This window comes from Dama dama, chromosome 3, assembly GCF_033118175.1.
Source record: "Dama dama isolate Ldn47 chromosome 3, ASM3311817v1, whole genome shotgun sequence".
NCBI classification, from domain to species: Eukaryota; Metazoa; Chordata; class Mammalia; order Artiodactyla; family Cervidae; genus Dama; species Dama dama.
In genome coordinates this window covers 52887489-52906538 of record NC_083683.1, presented here as the reverse complement: position 1 = coordinate 52906538, position 19050 = coordinate 52887489, and the positions used below count along the sequence as shown (strand labels likewise).

Below are 19050 nucleotides of genomic sequence, written 5' to 3'. Positions count from 1 at the left end.
CCAAAATCACAACTAACTGTTGAACAACCATCAACAGGAGGATGCTGGAACCTACTAAAAGAAGATAACCCATGTCCAAAGACAAAGAATAAGCCTCAGCAAGATGGTAGGAGGGGGTAATCATGATAAAATCAAATCCCATACCTGCTGGATGAATGACCCACAAACTGGAGAACAATAATACTAAAGAAGTTCTCCCACTGTTGTGAAGGTTTGGAACCACATGTCAGGCTTCCTAGCCTGGGGAAGGGACTGACAAAGGGACTGGGAAACCCCAGGGAAGCTGACCTTGAAGGGCAAAGGGATTTGATTACAAAACTTCCACAGGACTGGGGGAAACAAAGACTCAAGTCTTGGAGGGCACAAACAAGACCTTGTGCACACCAAGACTCAGAGGAACGGAGCAATGACTCCAAACGAGACTGAACCAAAACTACCAGCTAGTGTTGGAGGGTCTCCCGTGGAAGCCTGGGTCAGCAGGGACCCACCACAGGAACGGAAGGACTGGCAGCTGCTTTCTGAAAGGTCCCCTTTGGCATAAACCCTGTTGGAGGTCACCATTAACCCGACCATACAACCCTTAGATCCAAGAGCTGGGTTGCCGCAGACCAAAAAACTACTAGGGAGGGAGCTCAACTCCACTCATCAGCAGATAACTGGATTAAGTTTTACTTGATTAAGTTTTCATTGTAAGTTTTACTATACAAGGCCCTCTCAACAGTTCAGTTCAGTCTCTCAGTCCTGTGAGACTCTTTGTGACTCCATGGACTGCAGCACTCCCGGAGCTTACTCTAACTCATGTCCATCGAGTCAGTGATGTCATCAAACCATCTCATCCTCTGTCGTCCCCTTCTTCTCCTGCCTTCAATATTTTCCAGCATCGGGGTCTTTTCCATTGAGTCAGTTCTTCCCATCAGGTGGCCAAAGTATTGGAGTTTCAGCTTCAGCATCAGTTCTTCCAATGAATATTCAAGACTGATTTTGTTTAGGATTGATTGGTTTGATCTGCTTGCAGTCCAAGGGACTCTCAAGAGTCTTCTCCAACACCACAGTTCAAAAGCATCAGTTCTTCGGCACTCAGCTTTCTTTATGGTCCAATTCTCACATCCATACATGACCACTGGAAAACCTTAGCTTTGACTAGATGAAACTTTGTCAACAAAGTACTGTCTCTGCTTTTCAATGTGCTGTCTGGGTTGGTCATAGCTTTTCTTCCAAGGAGCAAGTGTCTTTTAATTCCATGACTGCAGTCACCATCTGCAGTGATTTTGGAGCCCAAGTAAGTAAAGTCTGTCACTGTTTCCATTGTTTACCCATCTATGTGCCATGAAATGATGGGACCAGATGCCATGATCTGTTTTTTCAATGTTGAATTTTAACACAGCTTTTTCATGCTCCTCTTTCACCTTCATCAAGAGGCTCTTTAGTTCCTCTTCAATTATTGCCATAAAGGCAGTGTCATCTGCATGTCTAATGTTATTGATATTTCTCCCAGCAATCTTGGTTTCAGCTTGTGCTTCCATCCAGCCCAGCATTTCTCATGATGTACTCTGCATATAAGTTAAATAAGCAGGGTGACAATATACAGCCTTGACATACTCATTTCCTGATTTGGAACCAGTCTGTTGTTCCTTGTCCGGTTCTAACTGTTGCTTCTTGACTTACATACAGATTTCTCAGGAGGCAGGTAAGATGGTCTGGTATCCCCATCTCTTGAAGAATTTTCCACAGTTTGTTGTGATCCACATAGTCGAAGGCTTTATTGTAGCCAGTGAAGCAGAAATAGATGTTTTTTGGAACTCTCCTGCTTTTTCAATGATCCGATGGATGTTTGCAATTTGATCTCTGGTTCCTCTGCCTTTTCTAAAACCAACTTGAACATCTGGAAGTTCACGGTTCACATAGCGTTGAAGCCTGGCTTGGGGAATTTTGAGCATTACTTTCCTAGTGTGTGAGGTGAGTGCAGTTGTGTTAGATAATATTAGATAAATATAAATTCAAATGGTTGAATACTACTCTCTACCCCCATCAGATCAAAAAAGAAAGTTGACATGTCACTGAGTATGTAGATATTCTAATATTTGTACACAGAGGCAGTGGTAATTTACATTTATTCCACCCCTTTAGAAAGCAGTACTCTGGCAATTTCTGGTGAAGTTGAAGACAGGTGGACCTAAAATCTTACTGTTCCCAAGGATCTTCTCCCTCCCTTGGGAGAAGATTGTGAGTCCTCACTCATTTCCATACATCTGGCCATCCTGCCCTGTAGGGGAAGTATATTTCCCTGTCCCATTGCCTAGGATTTGGTCATGTGATTTAATTTGGCCAATTGAATATGAGTATACATGGTACCCCTTCTATAAACAGAAGCTTTTAAAGTCATTGCAAATTTCTGTCAGTCCCATGCCCATATTTCCATAAGGGTGTACAGTAGGCAGGAGCTATTTCCATCACAACTGCAACAATTAGAGTAAAATGTTTCAGAATTTCTGAAGTGATTTTCGAGTTATAGACTTTTTTTGGTGAAGAATTCTTTTTTCTCTTTTTTTTTACATGTAAGGAAAATGAAAGCAAAGTCCCAATGTATCACACAAATATCTTTATTATTCAGATGCTTATAAATTATATGATTTTACTTATGAATAAAAACATTTCTAGAACATGTTATACATTTTGTAATAATGTTTGTAACTGGTTTCAGGCACATAGTGCAAAATACTTCTTTTCTGATACAGAGATCCCTAAATGTTTATTTAACCACATTGGTACAAAATTGCTTTAGTACCTTATATGGTACATTACACCCCTAATAGTTTGAAAAAGAAAAACTTTGTGGGTAAAACTACTACACTACTATTTACTGGCAACAAAATTTTTATTAGATTCAGTTTTCTTGGTTTATAAAGTAGGTTGTCATAGAAAAATATTATCTATGATTCTTTTAAAATCAAATGGTTGTATAATACACAATTAAATTATTCACCTAAAAAAATCTCTTAATACCTGAGCATTTACTCATGAATAGTTAATTTTTATACTATCTTTCATGTTCTGGATTTGAGAGATCTCAGATATAAAATAACTTGAACTCTCTAGTAGAAATTTTGCATATGTAAATATCATTTTATGTTTACCAAAATAGGTTCTTCCAAATGTCAGTAATTCTTAATTTGCTACTTGATTAATAAAATACAGTACAAAACTTTGAAAAAATAATTTTTTTAAGAGTAGACATATAGGCATATAAGTTATAAAGACATGATACAATATAAACATTTTAAAAACAATGTATTGCTCTTTTAAGTACAATCAAATTAGAGGTAGGTGTTTTTAAGTGAAATTCTACTATATCATATCTTATTCTGTATTATACCCACAAAATTTCACGTTTAGTATTTAACCCAACTACATACTTTAATTACAAAACTATACTATTTTTTAGGATGATTTTTTGAAGCACCATAATGCACAATTAAAAATTAAAGGAAACATAAAACAAGGTATCTAAGCTGTATCAGTAGAAAGTATAATGGCTATGTACTTTTTTGATGTGACTATTGATTTGCTATTCTCCTGACAGATTCAATAATGTTTATGATTTAAGTTCATTTTCCTAATTTTTACTTGCTCCATTTTAACAAGTAGAATAAACATTTCATTGTACAGTAGGATGTGAGCAGAGATTTACATGTGTGCTTACAGGCATAACATAATTCTGGTCCAGTGTAATCTGTTACCAGCAGTATTATCTTAGCACAATTCAAACATCCCTGTATGCCCAACCATAAATTATTTCATCCTTTTAAGGATCCTGACTAGAACCATGTATCGTTCAGTTTATTTCAAACGCCTTGAAAAATTAAGCAGTGACTGACTCCTCATGAGCATCCTAGAAAAAAGGCACAAATATTTTAGACATAAATCTCAGGAAGGAATAAAGAAACAAGCAGCAGCTATTTGCAGGTTCCAGAGAATGTCTCCTCTTTGGGACACACTTTCCTTCTGAATGTTCACACTACTTGAATTGGGAGACCAGTAGTCATGTGAGGAATACACTTTCCACAGAACCCTCCACATCTGCCATAGACCTTGGTTCCATCCTGAAAATAGAAGAGGCAGAGATACAGTAGAATCTGTTACATGCTGGTATCTGTGTGTACAAGGCAGAAAAGCAAACACTTTGAACCATGTGGCTGAAATAATCAGCCAAGGTTTCCTATAACAATTACACTTGAGGTCAAAGATCATGCCATTTCAGGATTAGTTGAAATCTGTGGTCACAGGAATTAGAGAACCCGAGATTCATATTATCCACTTGATGATTATAAACCACACTCTATGTTAGACATTCATCTCAATCCACATATTTTTCATCAAGGTATCTATTTGCTTCAGTGAGTTTATTAAAACTCTCCCAACTTGTTGTCCAGTGTTTATCATCGACTGAATGAAAGAAAGGTACTTATGATTTGCCACTTCTGGGCATACACACCGAGGAAACCAGATCTGAAAGAGACACGTGCACCCCAATGTTCATCGCAGCACTGTTTATAATAGCCAGGACATGGAAGCAACCTAGATGCCCATCAGCAGACGAATGGATAAGGAAGCTGTGGTACATATACACCATGGAATATTACTCAGCCATTAAAAAGAATTCATTTGAATCAGTTCTAATGAGATGGATGAAACTGGAGTCCATTATACAGAGTGAAATAAGCCAGAAAGATAAAGACCAATACAGTATACTAACACATATATATGGAATTTAGAAAGATGGTATCAATAACCCTATATGCAAAACAGAAAAAGAGACATAGATGTACAGAACAGATTTTTGGACTCTGTAGGAGAAGGCGAGGGTGGGATGTTCTGAGAGAATAGCATTGAAACAAGTACACTATCAAGGGTGAAACAGATTACCAGCCCAGGTTGGATGCATGAGACAAGTGCTCGGGGCTGGTGTACTGGGAAGACCCCAGAGGGATCAGGTGGAGAGGCAGGTGGGAGCGGGGATCGGATGGGGAACACATGTAAATCCATGGCTGATTCATGTCAATGTATGGCAAAACCCACTACAATATTGTAAAGTGATTAGCCTCCAACTAATAAAAATAAATGGAAAAAAAAAAGAAAAAAAAAGAAAACAAAACAAAAAAAAAAACTTATATGAGATTAAAAAAAAAAAAGATTCTCATAGACTAAATAAAAGAAGGATTTTATGCAAACTTGACCTTAACTTCAAACATCTCCTGGAAGCATTAGAAACACAGCTTGAAGAAAATATAAAAGGTGATAGAATGGAGGGAAAAAACTGGATTGAAAGTAATAATTATAATTAGACACAGAGACAGACACAACTTAACGACTAAACAACAACAAAAAGGACATTCTTCTTTTATTTTTAAAAAGCAGAGCTGCTAACTGAGGAATGGGTGGGCGGAGGCTGGTGAAGGAAGTGATGAGAACAGGATAGATTTTCTCTCCAGACTGTCTTCCACCTTTAGGTCCAAAAGTCAAAAGGCCTTTTGATCGGATGAAACAAAAATAGTTTGAACTCCTATGGTTTCTGACGAAGATAAGTTTTGCTTTATTTATGTTTTTGTTTTTTTAATCTAAGGAGGGAGGATAGAAAAGGAAACTGGGTTCCTGAAACTTTTGAGGATAAAGAATGTTTTGAGATCAGGGGCTTTTGAAGTTGCCTCTTCTTTCAGAGGCTTTCTATACTCTAGAGAATCTGAGTAAACAAAGAAGATGGCAGTAAAAATTCCAATTTATATACATTCCTGTTCTTAAATGGATTAAGTAAACCCCTAATCTTGTTTAAATTTACTAGGAAATGAAAATATGTGTTCATTTCCATAAGTACATTTGGGTTTCATAAGTCAGAGTTTCACACCATGCATCAGATCTCAGGAAATACCTTCATGCGCAAAATCTTTGATTGAGGGAGAAATTCTCAATTAAGTAAACAAATAGTCTTTACAATAAAACTTAAATAGACATGAAAGGAATGGTTGTACTAAATATTCATTTTTACTGCTGCCCTTGGCCAGCTGTCATTTAACCAGAAGATACCTAACAACTAGATAAAGTCAGAATATCTCATTGCACTAAATTTTATACCTGCTCAGAACACATTTTAACTAAGTAATTGATTTATTTCCACTCTTTTACCCAAAAGGATGAGACCTAAATTTGCCAAATAAATATTTAGAAATAAATAGCCATTTTAAAAGCCTATGATAGAAATAATAAAAATCGAAATTCTTTAATTATTAAACACAATTTCATAATAGTCAGAAAAAAACTATTTTAAGGTCTGCAAATATCAGAAAATTGAACTTCATTTACAAGTAGTATTCATATATAGGAATGAAGTCACTTTTAGCAAAAGAAAGAAAAATTATAAAACCTTGGAATAGACAGGGACTGTTGATGGTACTGATTTAAATGGTGCAATATAGATGAGAACACAAATTATAACACAGATCCTGATTTAATGTAGATAGAGTCATGTTATCTAAGGTGTGGTGATTCTAAGTACCAGCAGCCATCTCATAAATTTTATGTGCTAGCACACTACACCAGCACCAAAATTAGGAGGATAATACATTAGATAATACTTTAGATAATACATGTACTATAGGTAAAAATAAAATCCCAGTGCACTGGCCCTGAGCGCCCTGAATCATGCATCGAAAGTGGACTGGCGAACTATTTCACACATGGTAATATACATGTTTCAATGCTCTTCTCTCAAATCATGACAATGTTTTCTAAATAAAGATAGATAAGGAAAATATTCATACAACCATAAAAATATTCCTAATTCTTGAAGAAACTATAAAGGATGTTCGTTAAATGATAAATGACTCCATCACTAAATCACTAAATCAAAGCAGTGAGGTAAATAAACCAAAAATTTACCTCTCACTTTGAAGTATTAAAACATAAAAGTCTTTAATAATTAGAGTATTGCTAAAAAGACTACCTCTTTGTGAAGCACCTGTGTTTCAAGCCATTAGCCCCAAACTTGAACTACTTAAATCTATATGCTCTGGCACTTGATTTCATGTACAGATACCTATAGCCTAAACATGAATGTGAATATATATAAAACCTCCATAAGCACATGAATAAAAATGAACCCCATTCCAAAATTTCATAAGCTAGTTATACTTCGTCATAATGTAACATACCCCATTATATGAACTCATTAGTTATTAACTTCATATAATTCTGAATTTAAGGTAGAGGAATTTAACGGTACTTCACAGCACAGAAGTATTTCAGACAGGCTTTTTGGTCCAGCAGGACTTACCTGTGATCTGTGAATGATCACAGAGGCATAACTGCCCTGAGCCAGCCACTTTGCTGTACTGGATATCTTCATCCCAGTTCCTGCCAAATTAATGCTGAACTGTCCCTGGATTATAGATAAAAAATAAAAAAAAATAAGACCAGATGGAATTAGCATAAAATATTTAAGCATGTACTTGGTTGGAAACACATGAATTGGCATGACCTAAAAAACTTGCTTTCCTAGATTCTTTAGAAAATGAAAGAACACTGATACAAACCATACACTTTCTTACACTAAAGAAATGAACAAGCTAAAGAGTTTTTAAACTGATTACAAATAAGTGTTCTCAATTACGAGGGACAACGGAAATAAAGCCAGATAGTGTTATTTGTTGAAAAGTGATTCTGTCCAGTCCTAGGACTCTAGTGATTGACAGTTAGAGCTTATATTCCTGTAGCATCAGCAACAGCACGTCTAGACAGAAGGGGCATCATAGGGACTGGTACCAGACTAGCACTTATCTAGTTTCAATTTTTGACTCCTCACTGCTAACTTCACGGATAAGTTACACCTATTTAATGTATTTCCTTCTGTTACTGTGCCCTTACATCTATCACACAAAAGCTATTGAATATGGTATTGTGGTCCCAGCTATCACATCCTTTTAAGTACCCAAAAGTGTTATGCAGACGTATGATGCCACATGAATTACAGACATAGTATGTGAGCCCCCTAGTGGCATTATGAGCTAATTATTTTCAAGACACAAGAACCATTTTATGTCAAAATATTCTAGACTATCACTGCTAAAAACTACACTTTAAATATCTGTCAAGTAAGAAAGTGCATGACTAAAATGGGTAAAATTTGTGGCATTTATGTATATGATCTCACAGTACAGAATCACACAAGGAAAAGCTGAAGTATTTAATGAATGCTAATTAAGCCCACACCAATGTTCAATATACATATAGATTTAGAGCAATATTAGGACAATCTTAGATCATATCACAATATTCCATGGCCTAGGGCACAGGAATCTTGAGCAAAACTGTGATAAAACATTAAGGGTTACGTTACGTGACTGGAAATATTATCTTTCATGAAAGCAAAAGTAAAATAGATTTCACATATATTTGTAATATAAATTACTACAATTGCTAAAAATTATGCATCAATTCAGTTTATTAAGTTAGATTTCTTATTAATCACATACTTATTTAAAATCAAAATAGATTCAAATGCATTTATAATACAATGATAATATATGCAGAATTTCCCCCAAAAACAGAAATCATTTGTTCTAGATAAATTCCAAAGAAAGTATTATTATTATACATCATTTGGTTATGGAATTTAAAATATCTATAAGTTTGCTTCTTTGATGTAATCCTAGAGTCCAAAAGAAGGCCTAGGAACCCAGTGTGTGTGCATTTGGTCACTCAGTCATGTCCAGCTCTTTGCAACCCCATGGACTGTAGCCCTCCAGGCTCCTCTGTCCATGGGGATTCTCCAGGCAAGAATACTGGAATGAGCTGCTATGCCCTCCTCCAGGGTATCTTCCCAACCCAGGGATAGAACCCAGGTCTCCTGCATTGCACGCAGATTCTTTACTGTCTGAGCCATCAGGAAGGCCCATTCAGGTACTCAGTAAGTGTTTTTAAATGGGTGAATTAAGTGCAACATTATAAATATTAACTTTTAGCATCATAAAAGTTAATATATAAATACATATCTAAACCCTTTATACTTGTGATAATGAATGACATTAACACTAGACACATCAGAATTTTATATTAGTAAATATTTAAATTAAAACTAATTCTAAGGATATGTTCTACTATTTGATACTTACTCATCTGATACAGATTTTGGACTAAATACTTAATTCCACATTAACTCATAAGTCAGCTTCTTACCAAATAAAAGAAAGGGAAATATATTCTGTGAAGTAGCTTTCCTCTAACTAACCATTTATGGCACTCTTGTTGTGTTATGCAGTATTTTCACATCTTAATATTTATCATTTACCTCCCTGCTCAATGTTGCTAGGAAGCATTCAAATGTATATACACTGGAAGTGAAAGGAAAAAAAATCCAACTGAGTAAAGAGAGATTCAAGTGATCATTAACACAATCAGTTGGGTCTAGAAATATCTATTGCTTCATTTTTCCAAATTAATTTTCAACAGCTTTGTTTATGTCTTTAGTCCTTCTTCAAAAGCTACATAATGATACCAAGAAGTAGAAAAACGGTTCATCTGAAACTGGGGATGATATCAATTGAGGTAAAAATACATTTCACTCATTTGTTCAAACCTGAGTGGCAGACTTGGTGTCAAGTAGCCACAGGAGTGGAAAGGTCATTCCTTATCCCCATTCCCAAGACAGGCAGTACTAAAGAATGTTCAAACCACCAAACAATTGCACTCATCTCCCATGCTAGTAAGGTTATGCTTAAAATCCTGCATGCTAGGCTTTAGCATTATGAGCACCAAGAACTTCCAGATGTTCAAGCTGGGTTTAGAAAAGGCAGAGGAACCAGAGACCAAATTGCCAACATTTGCTGGATCACAGAGAAAGCAAGGGAATTCTAGAAAAACATCTACCTCTGTTTCATTGACTACACTAAAGCCTTCAACTGTGTGGATAATAGCAAATTGGAAAACTCTTAAAGAGACAGGAATACCAGACCATCTTACCTGTCTCCTGAGAAACCTGTATGCTGGTCAAGAAGCAACTGTTAGAATCTTGTACAGAACAACTGACTGGTTCAAGATTGAGAAAGGAGTGTGGCAAGGCCTGTTTACCGTCACCCTGTTTATTTAACTTATAAGCTGAGCACATGTGAGAAATGCTGGGCTGGATGAGTTACAAGCTGGAATCAAGATTGCCAGGAGAAATATCAACAACCTCAGATATGCGGATGAAAGTGAAGAGGAACTAAACGATCTCTTGATGACGGTGAAGGAGAAGAGTGAAAAAGTCGGCTTGAAATGAAATATATAAAAAACTAAGATCATAGCAACCGGCCCATTACTTCATGGCAAACAGAAGGGGAAAAGGTGGAAGCAGTGACTGATTTCTTCTTCTTAGGCTCTAAAATCACTGCGGACGGTGATGGAAGCCATGAAATCAGAAGACAGCTGCTTCTTGGCAGGAAAGCTATGATAAACCTAGCCTAGTATTAAAAAGCATAGACATCACTTTGTCAACAAAGGTTCATACAGTCAAGGCTATGATCTTTCTAGTAGTCATATATGGTTGTGAGAGCTGGACCATAAGGAAGGCAGAGCTTTGAAGAATTGATGTTTTTGAACTGTGGTGCTGGAGAAGACTCGAGAGTATCTTGGACAGCAAGGAGAACAAACCAGCCAATATTAAAGGAAATCAACCCTGAATACTCATCGGAAAAGACCCTGATGCTTGGAAAGATTTAAGGCAGAAGGAGAAGAGGGCGACAGGATGAGATGGTTGGATGGATCACCAATGTGATGGACATGAACTTGGGAAAACTCTGGGAGATGCTGAGGGACAAGAAAGCCTGATGTGCTGCAGTCCATGGGGTCACAAAGAGTCAGACACAACTTGGTGACTGAACAACAACAACTATGGGAGTACAGAGAAAGGTCTTAGTCTTGATCTGAGAAGGGAAGCATAGATTGGTGGTTGCCAGAGGTAGAAGTCAAGGGGAAGGGAAGTGTGTAGGGGTGGACAAAAAAGAAAACCTTCCAGTGACAAGATAAATCACAAGTGGAAGGTAAGGTGATTCAAAAGAACTAAGAATTCAACAAATAGGAATGTCTTCCTTGAATAATTAGCATCATTAAAGGAAAATATACTTATGGATACGAGGGAAAGCATAGAAATAGATGCAAACTTTAAAGTTCCATTTGGACTGACTGCTTGGTTCATACGTCCCCACTATGTCATTAGGTTTTACAGTTTTAAAGTTTGTTCCACCTATTTTACTATGAAAGGGGTCTATAAATCTAACACAATTTCAAAAAGAGAACTGATTCTAAAATTTATGTAAATTTATATTTCTTTTATAAAGAAATTAAAACAAGTTTGAAAGAAAAGAATAAAGTTAAAGGACCCACACTACTTTGTTTTAACACTTAGTATAAAGCTATCACTTCAGTATTCTTGCATGGAGAACCCCATGGACAGAGGGGCCTGGTGGGCTTCAGTCCATACGGATACAAAGAGCCAGACACAATTGAGCCAGACACAACTTAGCACACATGTGAGCATAAAGCTGTCACAGGTGGTGCTAGTGTTAAAGGACCTGCCTGCCAATGCAGGAGATAGAAGAGATGTGGGTTTAACCCCTGGGCCAGGAAGATCTCCTAGAGTAAGAAACAGCAACACGCTCCAGTATTCTTGCCTGGAAAATTCTATGGACAGAGGAGCCTGGCAGGCTCTGGTCCATGGGGTCAAAGAGTCGGATGCAACTGAGCACACATACACATCCACACACAAACATAAAGCTATCATCACCAAGACAGTGCTGTGATGGTGGAGAGACATATGTCAATCAGTATTCAGAAATAGACTCATGCAAATACATCCAATTGACTTCTTTTGGCCACACCACATGGCAAGTGGAATCTTAATTCCCTGACTAAGATTGAACCTGTATCCACTGCATTGGAAGCACGGATTCTTAACCACTGAACCACCAAGGAAGTCCCCTCCAATTGATTTTTGACAAAGGTGGAAAGGAGAGAAACAATTGCCTTCTCAACAAATGATGTTAGGACAATCAGATGTCTACAGGCAAAACTCTTCCAACTTTATTCAAAACTAGTTCAAAATCAATCATAGGTCTAGATGTAAAACATACAACTATAAACTTTTTTTAAGAAAACACAGCAGAAAATCTTTGTAACTTGGACTAAGTCAAAGAGTTCTTAAATAGGACATTAAATGTCATAAAGGGGAAAAAATGGTAAATTTGAATTCATTAAACTTTAAAACCTCCACTTAGTGTAAGACACATAAGAAAAAGAAGAGATAAGGTCCAGACCATGAGCAAACATTATATACAACAAAAGATTTGTATCCAGACTATACACAGAACTCTCAGGACTTCACTGGTAGTACAGTGGATAAGAATCTGCCTGCCAAAGCAGGGGACACAGATGTAGAAAGATTCGATCCTTGGTGTAGGAAGATTCCACACGTGATGGGGCAACTAAGCCCATGCACTTAGAGCCCATACTCCACGACAAGAGAAACCACTGCAATGAGAGGAACACACACCACAACTAGAGAGGAGCCCCCGTCACCACAGCTAGAGAAAGCTGGTGAGCAGCAACAAAGACCCAGGGAAGCCAAAAATTAATTAACTAATTTTAAATAAGGAACTGTCAAAACCATAAACATTAATGAACAATTAGGAAACAAAAAACTCAATTTTTCAGATGAGAAAAGACTTGAATATACACTTTACCAAAGAGGATACTCAGATGACAAATAAGCACATGAAAGATGCTGAACATTATTAGTGAAATATAAATTAAAACTACAAAAAAGATATCACTGAAGATGCGGAAACAAAAAACTTGAGAATACTAAGTGCTGACAGAGAAGAAAAACAACTAGAAATTTAATCTTTGCTGATAGGAATTAAAAAATGGTACAGTCACTATATCAAACAGTTTGGATGGGGGCAGGTAGAGGGGAGGTCCAAGAGGGCAGGGATATATGTATACTCATAACTGATTCACATGGCTGTACAGGGGAAAACAATACAACAATGTAAAGCAGTTATTCTCCAATTAAAAATAAATTAAAACAACAACAAAAATAGTTTGGCAGTTTCCAATAAAGTTAAACATCCATACAGCATATGACTCTACAATCTCACTCATAGGCATTTCTCCCAGAGAAATAAATATACATGCTCACACAAAAGCCTGTACACACATGTGCATATCCGCTCTGTCCATAATTTCCAAAATCTATAAACAACCCATTTTCTTCCAACAAATGAACACTGTAGGATAACTGTATGCCATCTGAGTGATGGAATCATGCTTAGCAATGAAAAAGAACAAAGTACTGACACATGCAGCATGTAAAAAGACAGATGGACCTCAAAAGCATTACGATAACCAATGTAATGAGAAGGAGGCCAATCTCAAGAGGTTACACACCGTGTGACTTCATTTCTATGACATTTCTATGTCATCCCAGAAAATGCAAAACTAAAGCAATGGAGAAAAGATCAGTGTTTACCAGGAGGTAGGTGAGAGGGAGGAACTGACTCCATGGAGGAAGTGTGAGGGAGTTGTTCTATATTCAGATTATGGTGATAACAACATGAATTTGCATACATGTTTAAAACTGTATACTAATAAAGGCAATTTTACTATTATCTTTTTTCAACTTAAAATGTGAATGGGTATAACATCTAAAGAAAAAAAAATTCCAGTTGACTTGAAAACAAAATCCAACTACATTCTATAGGTAAGAAACACATTTCAAACAGAGTGACTCAGAAAAGCCAAAATTAAAAGTATGTGCGGCAGTGAAGAGAGAAGAGTCAACTGTATTGACTTACGGTGATCGTCTTTAAAAAAATTAAGATAAATTAATTAATTTTTTAAAAAGTATGTGTAAGACTATAAGGATTTCCCAAGTGGTGCCAGAGCTAAAGAACCTGCCTGCCAATGCAGGAGACATAAGAGACACGGGTTCAATCCCTGGGTTGAGAAGATACCCTGGAAAAGGGCATGGCAACCCACTCCAGTAGTCTTGTGTGGAAAATCCCGTGGACAGAGAAGCCTGGTGGGGTTCCAATCCATAGGGTTGCAAAGAGTTGCACAAGACTGAGGTGACTTTGCACACACACATGCATGCAAGAGTATACCTGGAAAATGGGCATAAAAAGAGAGCAAGTGTAGCAAATCCTGATAATGTAAAATAGAATTCAAGTCTGAAATCAGGAAAACATGACAAACAAGTGCTAAAAACCATGATCCACAATGAAGATATAACACATGAATATTATACACCAAATAACACAGCTACTTTTATGAAACAAAACTACAGGAGATGAAAGGAGACACAGGCAGAAACACCCTAATAGTAGGAAATTATAATATACCACTTTTAGCAATAAGATAGATCAAGAGGACAAGAATAAGGAGAAAGAGGACCTAAGCAATATAATCAAAAGGGTAAGCAAATATATCTAGCTCGACACATTATAATAAAGAATACACATTCAAAATATTTAAAAACTGGCTCCAAATACTCAAAACGTATGCTGGCCATGATCCTTTGGCACTGGGTATTTCTCCTGCTCTTGTGTAATCAATATTAATTACAAAATAGATAAAGAGATACACATTGGGGATTTCTCTTTTTTGTGGCTCTGTGAAAAGTACTAAACATTTTACTTCACTTCACTTTTGATATGTGTATTCTATAGTCACATCACACTCCTTAACTTCATCTTATATTACAACATGGCAAAGTTTATTTTCCCTAAAGATTGCCATGTGTGTCCATTCTCTTTTTAACATTTATGTCCTGGGGTGCCCCTATCATATGCAAACACAGAGGATGTGGTTTTGATGAATGCTAAACAACAGAATAAGTTCTTTCTGTGACATGAAACATCTGGAGCGTATTCATGAAAATGTTGTATAAATTAACACAGAATCTGGTTTATATATTTGACAGAATATCTCCAAGAATACTGGGCAGTTTGTATTCTTAGTAACAGTAACTTCAGGCAATTGCATACAGACTGGAAAAAAAAAACAATGGGCATATCTTTCTTTGACAGCACATACCTATGCCCAATAACATCTAATTTTGGAAATAAAGATTTGTGTTCCAGAAATGCCTAGAGAACTCTGTGGGGAAGACATCTCACCTTGATGAACAGGAGGAGCATTTTATTACTATAATGATTCTGCCTTTGACTTTCTCTAGGATCTTAGACAGGTTGTTGACACAGAGTGTTTCTTTCTCCAACTGTAAACTGGGGTTACCTAGTTTATAACTACAAAACTTTCTCAAGATATTGTATGGGAAAATGACCATTATATTACTTATTTGTGTATCAGTCTCCTGTGAATTTTATTGATGTCTCATTGACCAGGGGCTTCCGAGGTGGTGCAGGGGTTAAGAATCTGCAAGAGATGCAAGAGACAAGGGTTCAGTATCTGAGTTGAGAAGATCCCTGGAGAAGGAAATGACAACTCACTCCAACATTCTTTCCTGGAAAATCCCATGGACAGAGGAGCCTGGCAGGGTATAGTCCATGGGATCACAAAGAGTCGGACACAACGGAGCGACTGAGCACAGCTATAAACGTTGGTTTACAAGTCTCTGTGTGAACATACATCATACATCTTCTCATTTGCCAGACCTTATTCAATTCAACATGTTATAAAAAGGACCAGATTTCCAGAACTTCATGATCTTCCCAAAATGATGGTACCTTGTAGCAGACTCAACATCTCTAGGAGGCATCTTCAATTTCCTTCTCTCTGATCATATCAAGTACATGACCGAAAGGAAGAGATTAGAAGGAAAATGGATTATTGGACAAAGCTGAGCAGTCTTGACATGACTTGGTCATTGGAGAATGAATAATCTCCATTTAAAAGAGTTAAAATGGAAATGTTATTTAAAAATACATACATGAGGGAAAAGATTGTTTAGAGCGGTAAAAGTTTTAGATTGCACATCCTTGACCTTAAAACAGGTGTTCAAAGAGATGCAATATAAAATTTCAGAAGGGGAAGTTCATCAGGGGAAACACAGTCCTGGGAAGAGAACTAGATAAAAGGTGTAGGTCAGAGAGTCATCGTCTTGGAGGGAGACCAATTGTTTGGTAGACCAACATGAGTGAAGAAGAGAAAGAGAAGAATGGACATGAATCAAGCTAACCAGGCTCAAAGATTGAGTGAGAACTTGAGATTCCTCTGAAAAGTTATCTACCTTAATAAACAGACTCAAGAGAGGGAGCACTTTTGGAATGGCAATTTGAAGAGACCTGTGGACTAAAGAGTGAAACATAGGGAACAATAGGAATAGAGGGGAATTTCCTCAACTCAACTTGATAAAGAGCACATACCAAAAATCTGTAGCCAACAATACAGTTAATGATGGAAGTTTGAATGCTTTCCCCCTGAGATCAGAAGCAATTAAAGCATATTCACTATCGCCACTCTTCAAAACGCTAGAAGTTACAGACATACGTACTAATATAATTCTACCTATATAATAGACCAAAAAAAGACAAAAACTATGGAAAGGAAGACTAGATTAGTGGTTGCTAGGGGATAAGGTGAAGCTGGCGGTGCAAGGGGAGTAGTTGTCATTATGAAAGTCCTTGTGATGATGAAAATGTTCTGTATCTTGATGTAGTGATGTCAATATCCTAGTTGCAATATTATACTATAATCCTATAAGATGTTACCATTTGGCAATACTGGGTACATGGGATCCCTGAATTATTTCTTAGAGCCACATGTCAACAGTTAGCTCAAAACAAAATGTTTCATTTCAAGCATTAAAAAATTTATAAAATACAACAACCATTTAAATTATCTTGAAATTGCCCTAAGGTTATGCAACAATTGGAGAAACATTTATTCAAGAAAATCTATGAAATCTAGGTTAGAAGAGTAAGCATCTGTGACATTTAAACCATGACCTGTCTATGACCTGTCCTCTCTTTCCCCCACCTCAGCAAGATGATAGCTCCACTCTTCATGGGTACAGCTAAGAACAGAGGACTTTATTTCCCCCAGCTAGCTGTTAGGGATAAGCTTTCTCCCAGGGAAGCAGGGGGCAGGCGAGACACCAGCACTCATCTCACACAGCTCTGTGCTACAGAAGCTGAATCAGAGGTAAGAACTGCAGAGATCTGAAGCTCCTTTCTGCCACTCAGTCCTAACTCATAGATCAGGAGATCTGCCCCAGGCACGGTCGGCCAAGAACTCAAGGCCTGAATCATTCCCACTTAAAATCACCGGCAGGGCACAGGTTTCATGCTGAGCAGTACAAGCCGAGAAGACCAGGGAATAATGTCAAGACCCAGCATTCTGCTTGTTGACTAGGGATGTTATTCTGCAAAGTGGGATGTGCCCACTCAACCCACAGAATGGGTGCAAAGGCTCTTCCTTGGGGAAAAATCAAGTTGCAAGAACATAAAGTTTCACAGATTTTCCTAAGTAGCCTGAGTATTTGGGACAGAAAGTGGGGATGTTCAAGCCTAAAGGGGCTACTGAAAAAAAAAAAAGGATTTTAGTGGTTTGTAGTTAAGAGGAGCATGGTGGTAACTGGAGGAGAGCAACAAGCAAAATAGTAGGCCAGACCTCAGTTTAACAGAGAAAACCAGGGAAAGAGATGGCTAAGAATGTCTCTTTTTGAGGTTTTTCTGACCTGACCTCAAAGACTGACCTATAAGCCTACGCTGGCCCTGGGGCTTGAGTTTAACTGGCTCAGACCATAGAGTAATTTATGCCTCCAGGATGTTATTGAAAGAACAGAGCCATCATCTACCAATTAGTAGTGGGTAAGAGTTGAGTGTGATATCAGTAGAGGCAGACCAGCTAGAAACTTCATCAAAGAGAGCCCGGCTAAAAACATTGTTATCCCAGAAGGACTGGGTGACTGTGTACATGTCCAAGGCTGAGCCCTCTGACACTAAAGGCTACATATCACAAGGGAAATAGATGTCACTGAAATAGCCCAGTCAGGAGCTAAACAAATAAACATCTAAGCAAACAACAAATCCTAAAGGGGAAGGAAAACTTAGCATCCACTGTTGCTAAAATATACTATCTAAAATGATCCGCTTTCAACAAAAAATTGTGACACATGCAAAGAAACTGGAAAGGATGACTCATAATAACAGGGGAAAGGCAGCAGAAACTGCCTTTGAGAGGTTTCAGATGTCAGACTGTGCAGATAAAGATTCAAAGCAGCTATTAAAAATGTCCAAAGAACTAAAGAAAACCCATGCTTAAAAAAGTAAGAAAAGTATGATAATAATGTCTCATCAAAAGAGACTATCAATAAAGAGATAAAAATTATATTTATAAAAAGATCTAAAGGATAATTCTGGAGCTGAAAAGTACAATAACCAAAATAAAAATTCACTAGAGGGGATCAATCAGCAGATTGGAGCTGGCAGAAGAAACAGCAAACTTGAAAAGAAACCAATAGTGATGATACAATCTGAAAAAATAGCAAAAAAAAAAAAAAGAGGAAAAATGAACAGAGCCTCAGAGAAATGAAGGGACACCATTAGTACACCAAACCATGCAGGATGGAAATACCAAAAGGACCAGATAATACATTTGAAGAAATCCTGGCTGAAAATTTTCTAAGTTTGGTGAAACTACATTAATCTACACATCTAAGAAGTCAAAGATTTCAAGTGAGTAGACACAAAGAGATCCACATCCAAATATATCACAAGAAAGATGCTGAAAGTCAAAAACAAAGGAAAAAATATGAGAGCATCTAGAGGAAAATAAGCACATATATGGGAATCTCAGTAAGATAAATCACTGAGTTCTGTTGTTCATCTAGAAGCCAGAGGAGAGGGTGATGGCATATTTAGACTCACAGACTTAGGGAATGAACTTACAGCTGCCATAGAAGTAAAGCATACAAGTAAAGATAATTTTATTAATAGCAACTATAAAAAACATTATAATTGTATGTTTCTTTTTATTTATTCTCAACTTATTTAAAAGTAACTG

At 37.1% G+C, this 19050-nt stretch overlaps 1 protein-coding gene across 1 annotated transcript in view; it reads right to left on the bottom strand.

The window, feature by feature from the left end:
- Positions 1 to 4010: 4010 nt before the first annotated feature.
- ADAMTS20 (ADAM metallopeptidase with thrombospondin type 1 motif 20) overlaps positions 4011 to 19050 on the bottom strand; it is a 188793-nt gene continuing 173753 nt past the window's right edge. Inside the window, 2 exon segments of the mRNA XM_061122944.1 lie at positions 4011 to 4100; positions 7325 to 7429. Coding sequence (XP_060978927.1) covers positions 4011 to 4100; positions 7325 to 7429 — 195 coding nt within the window.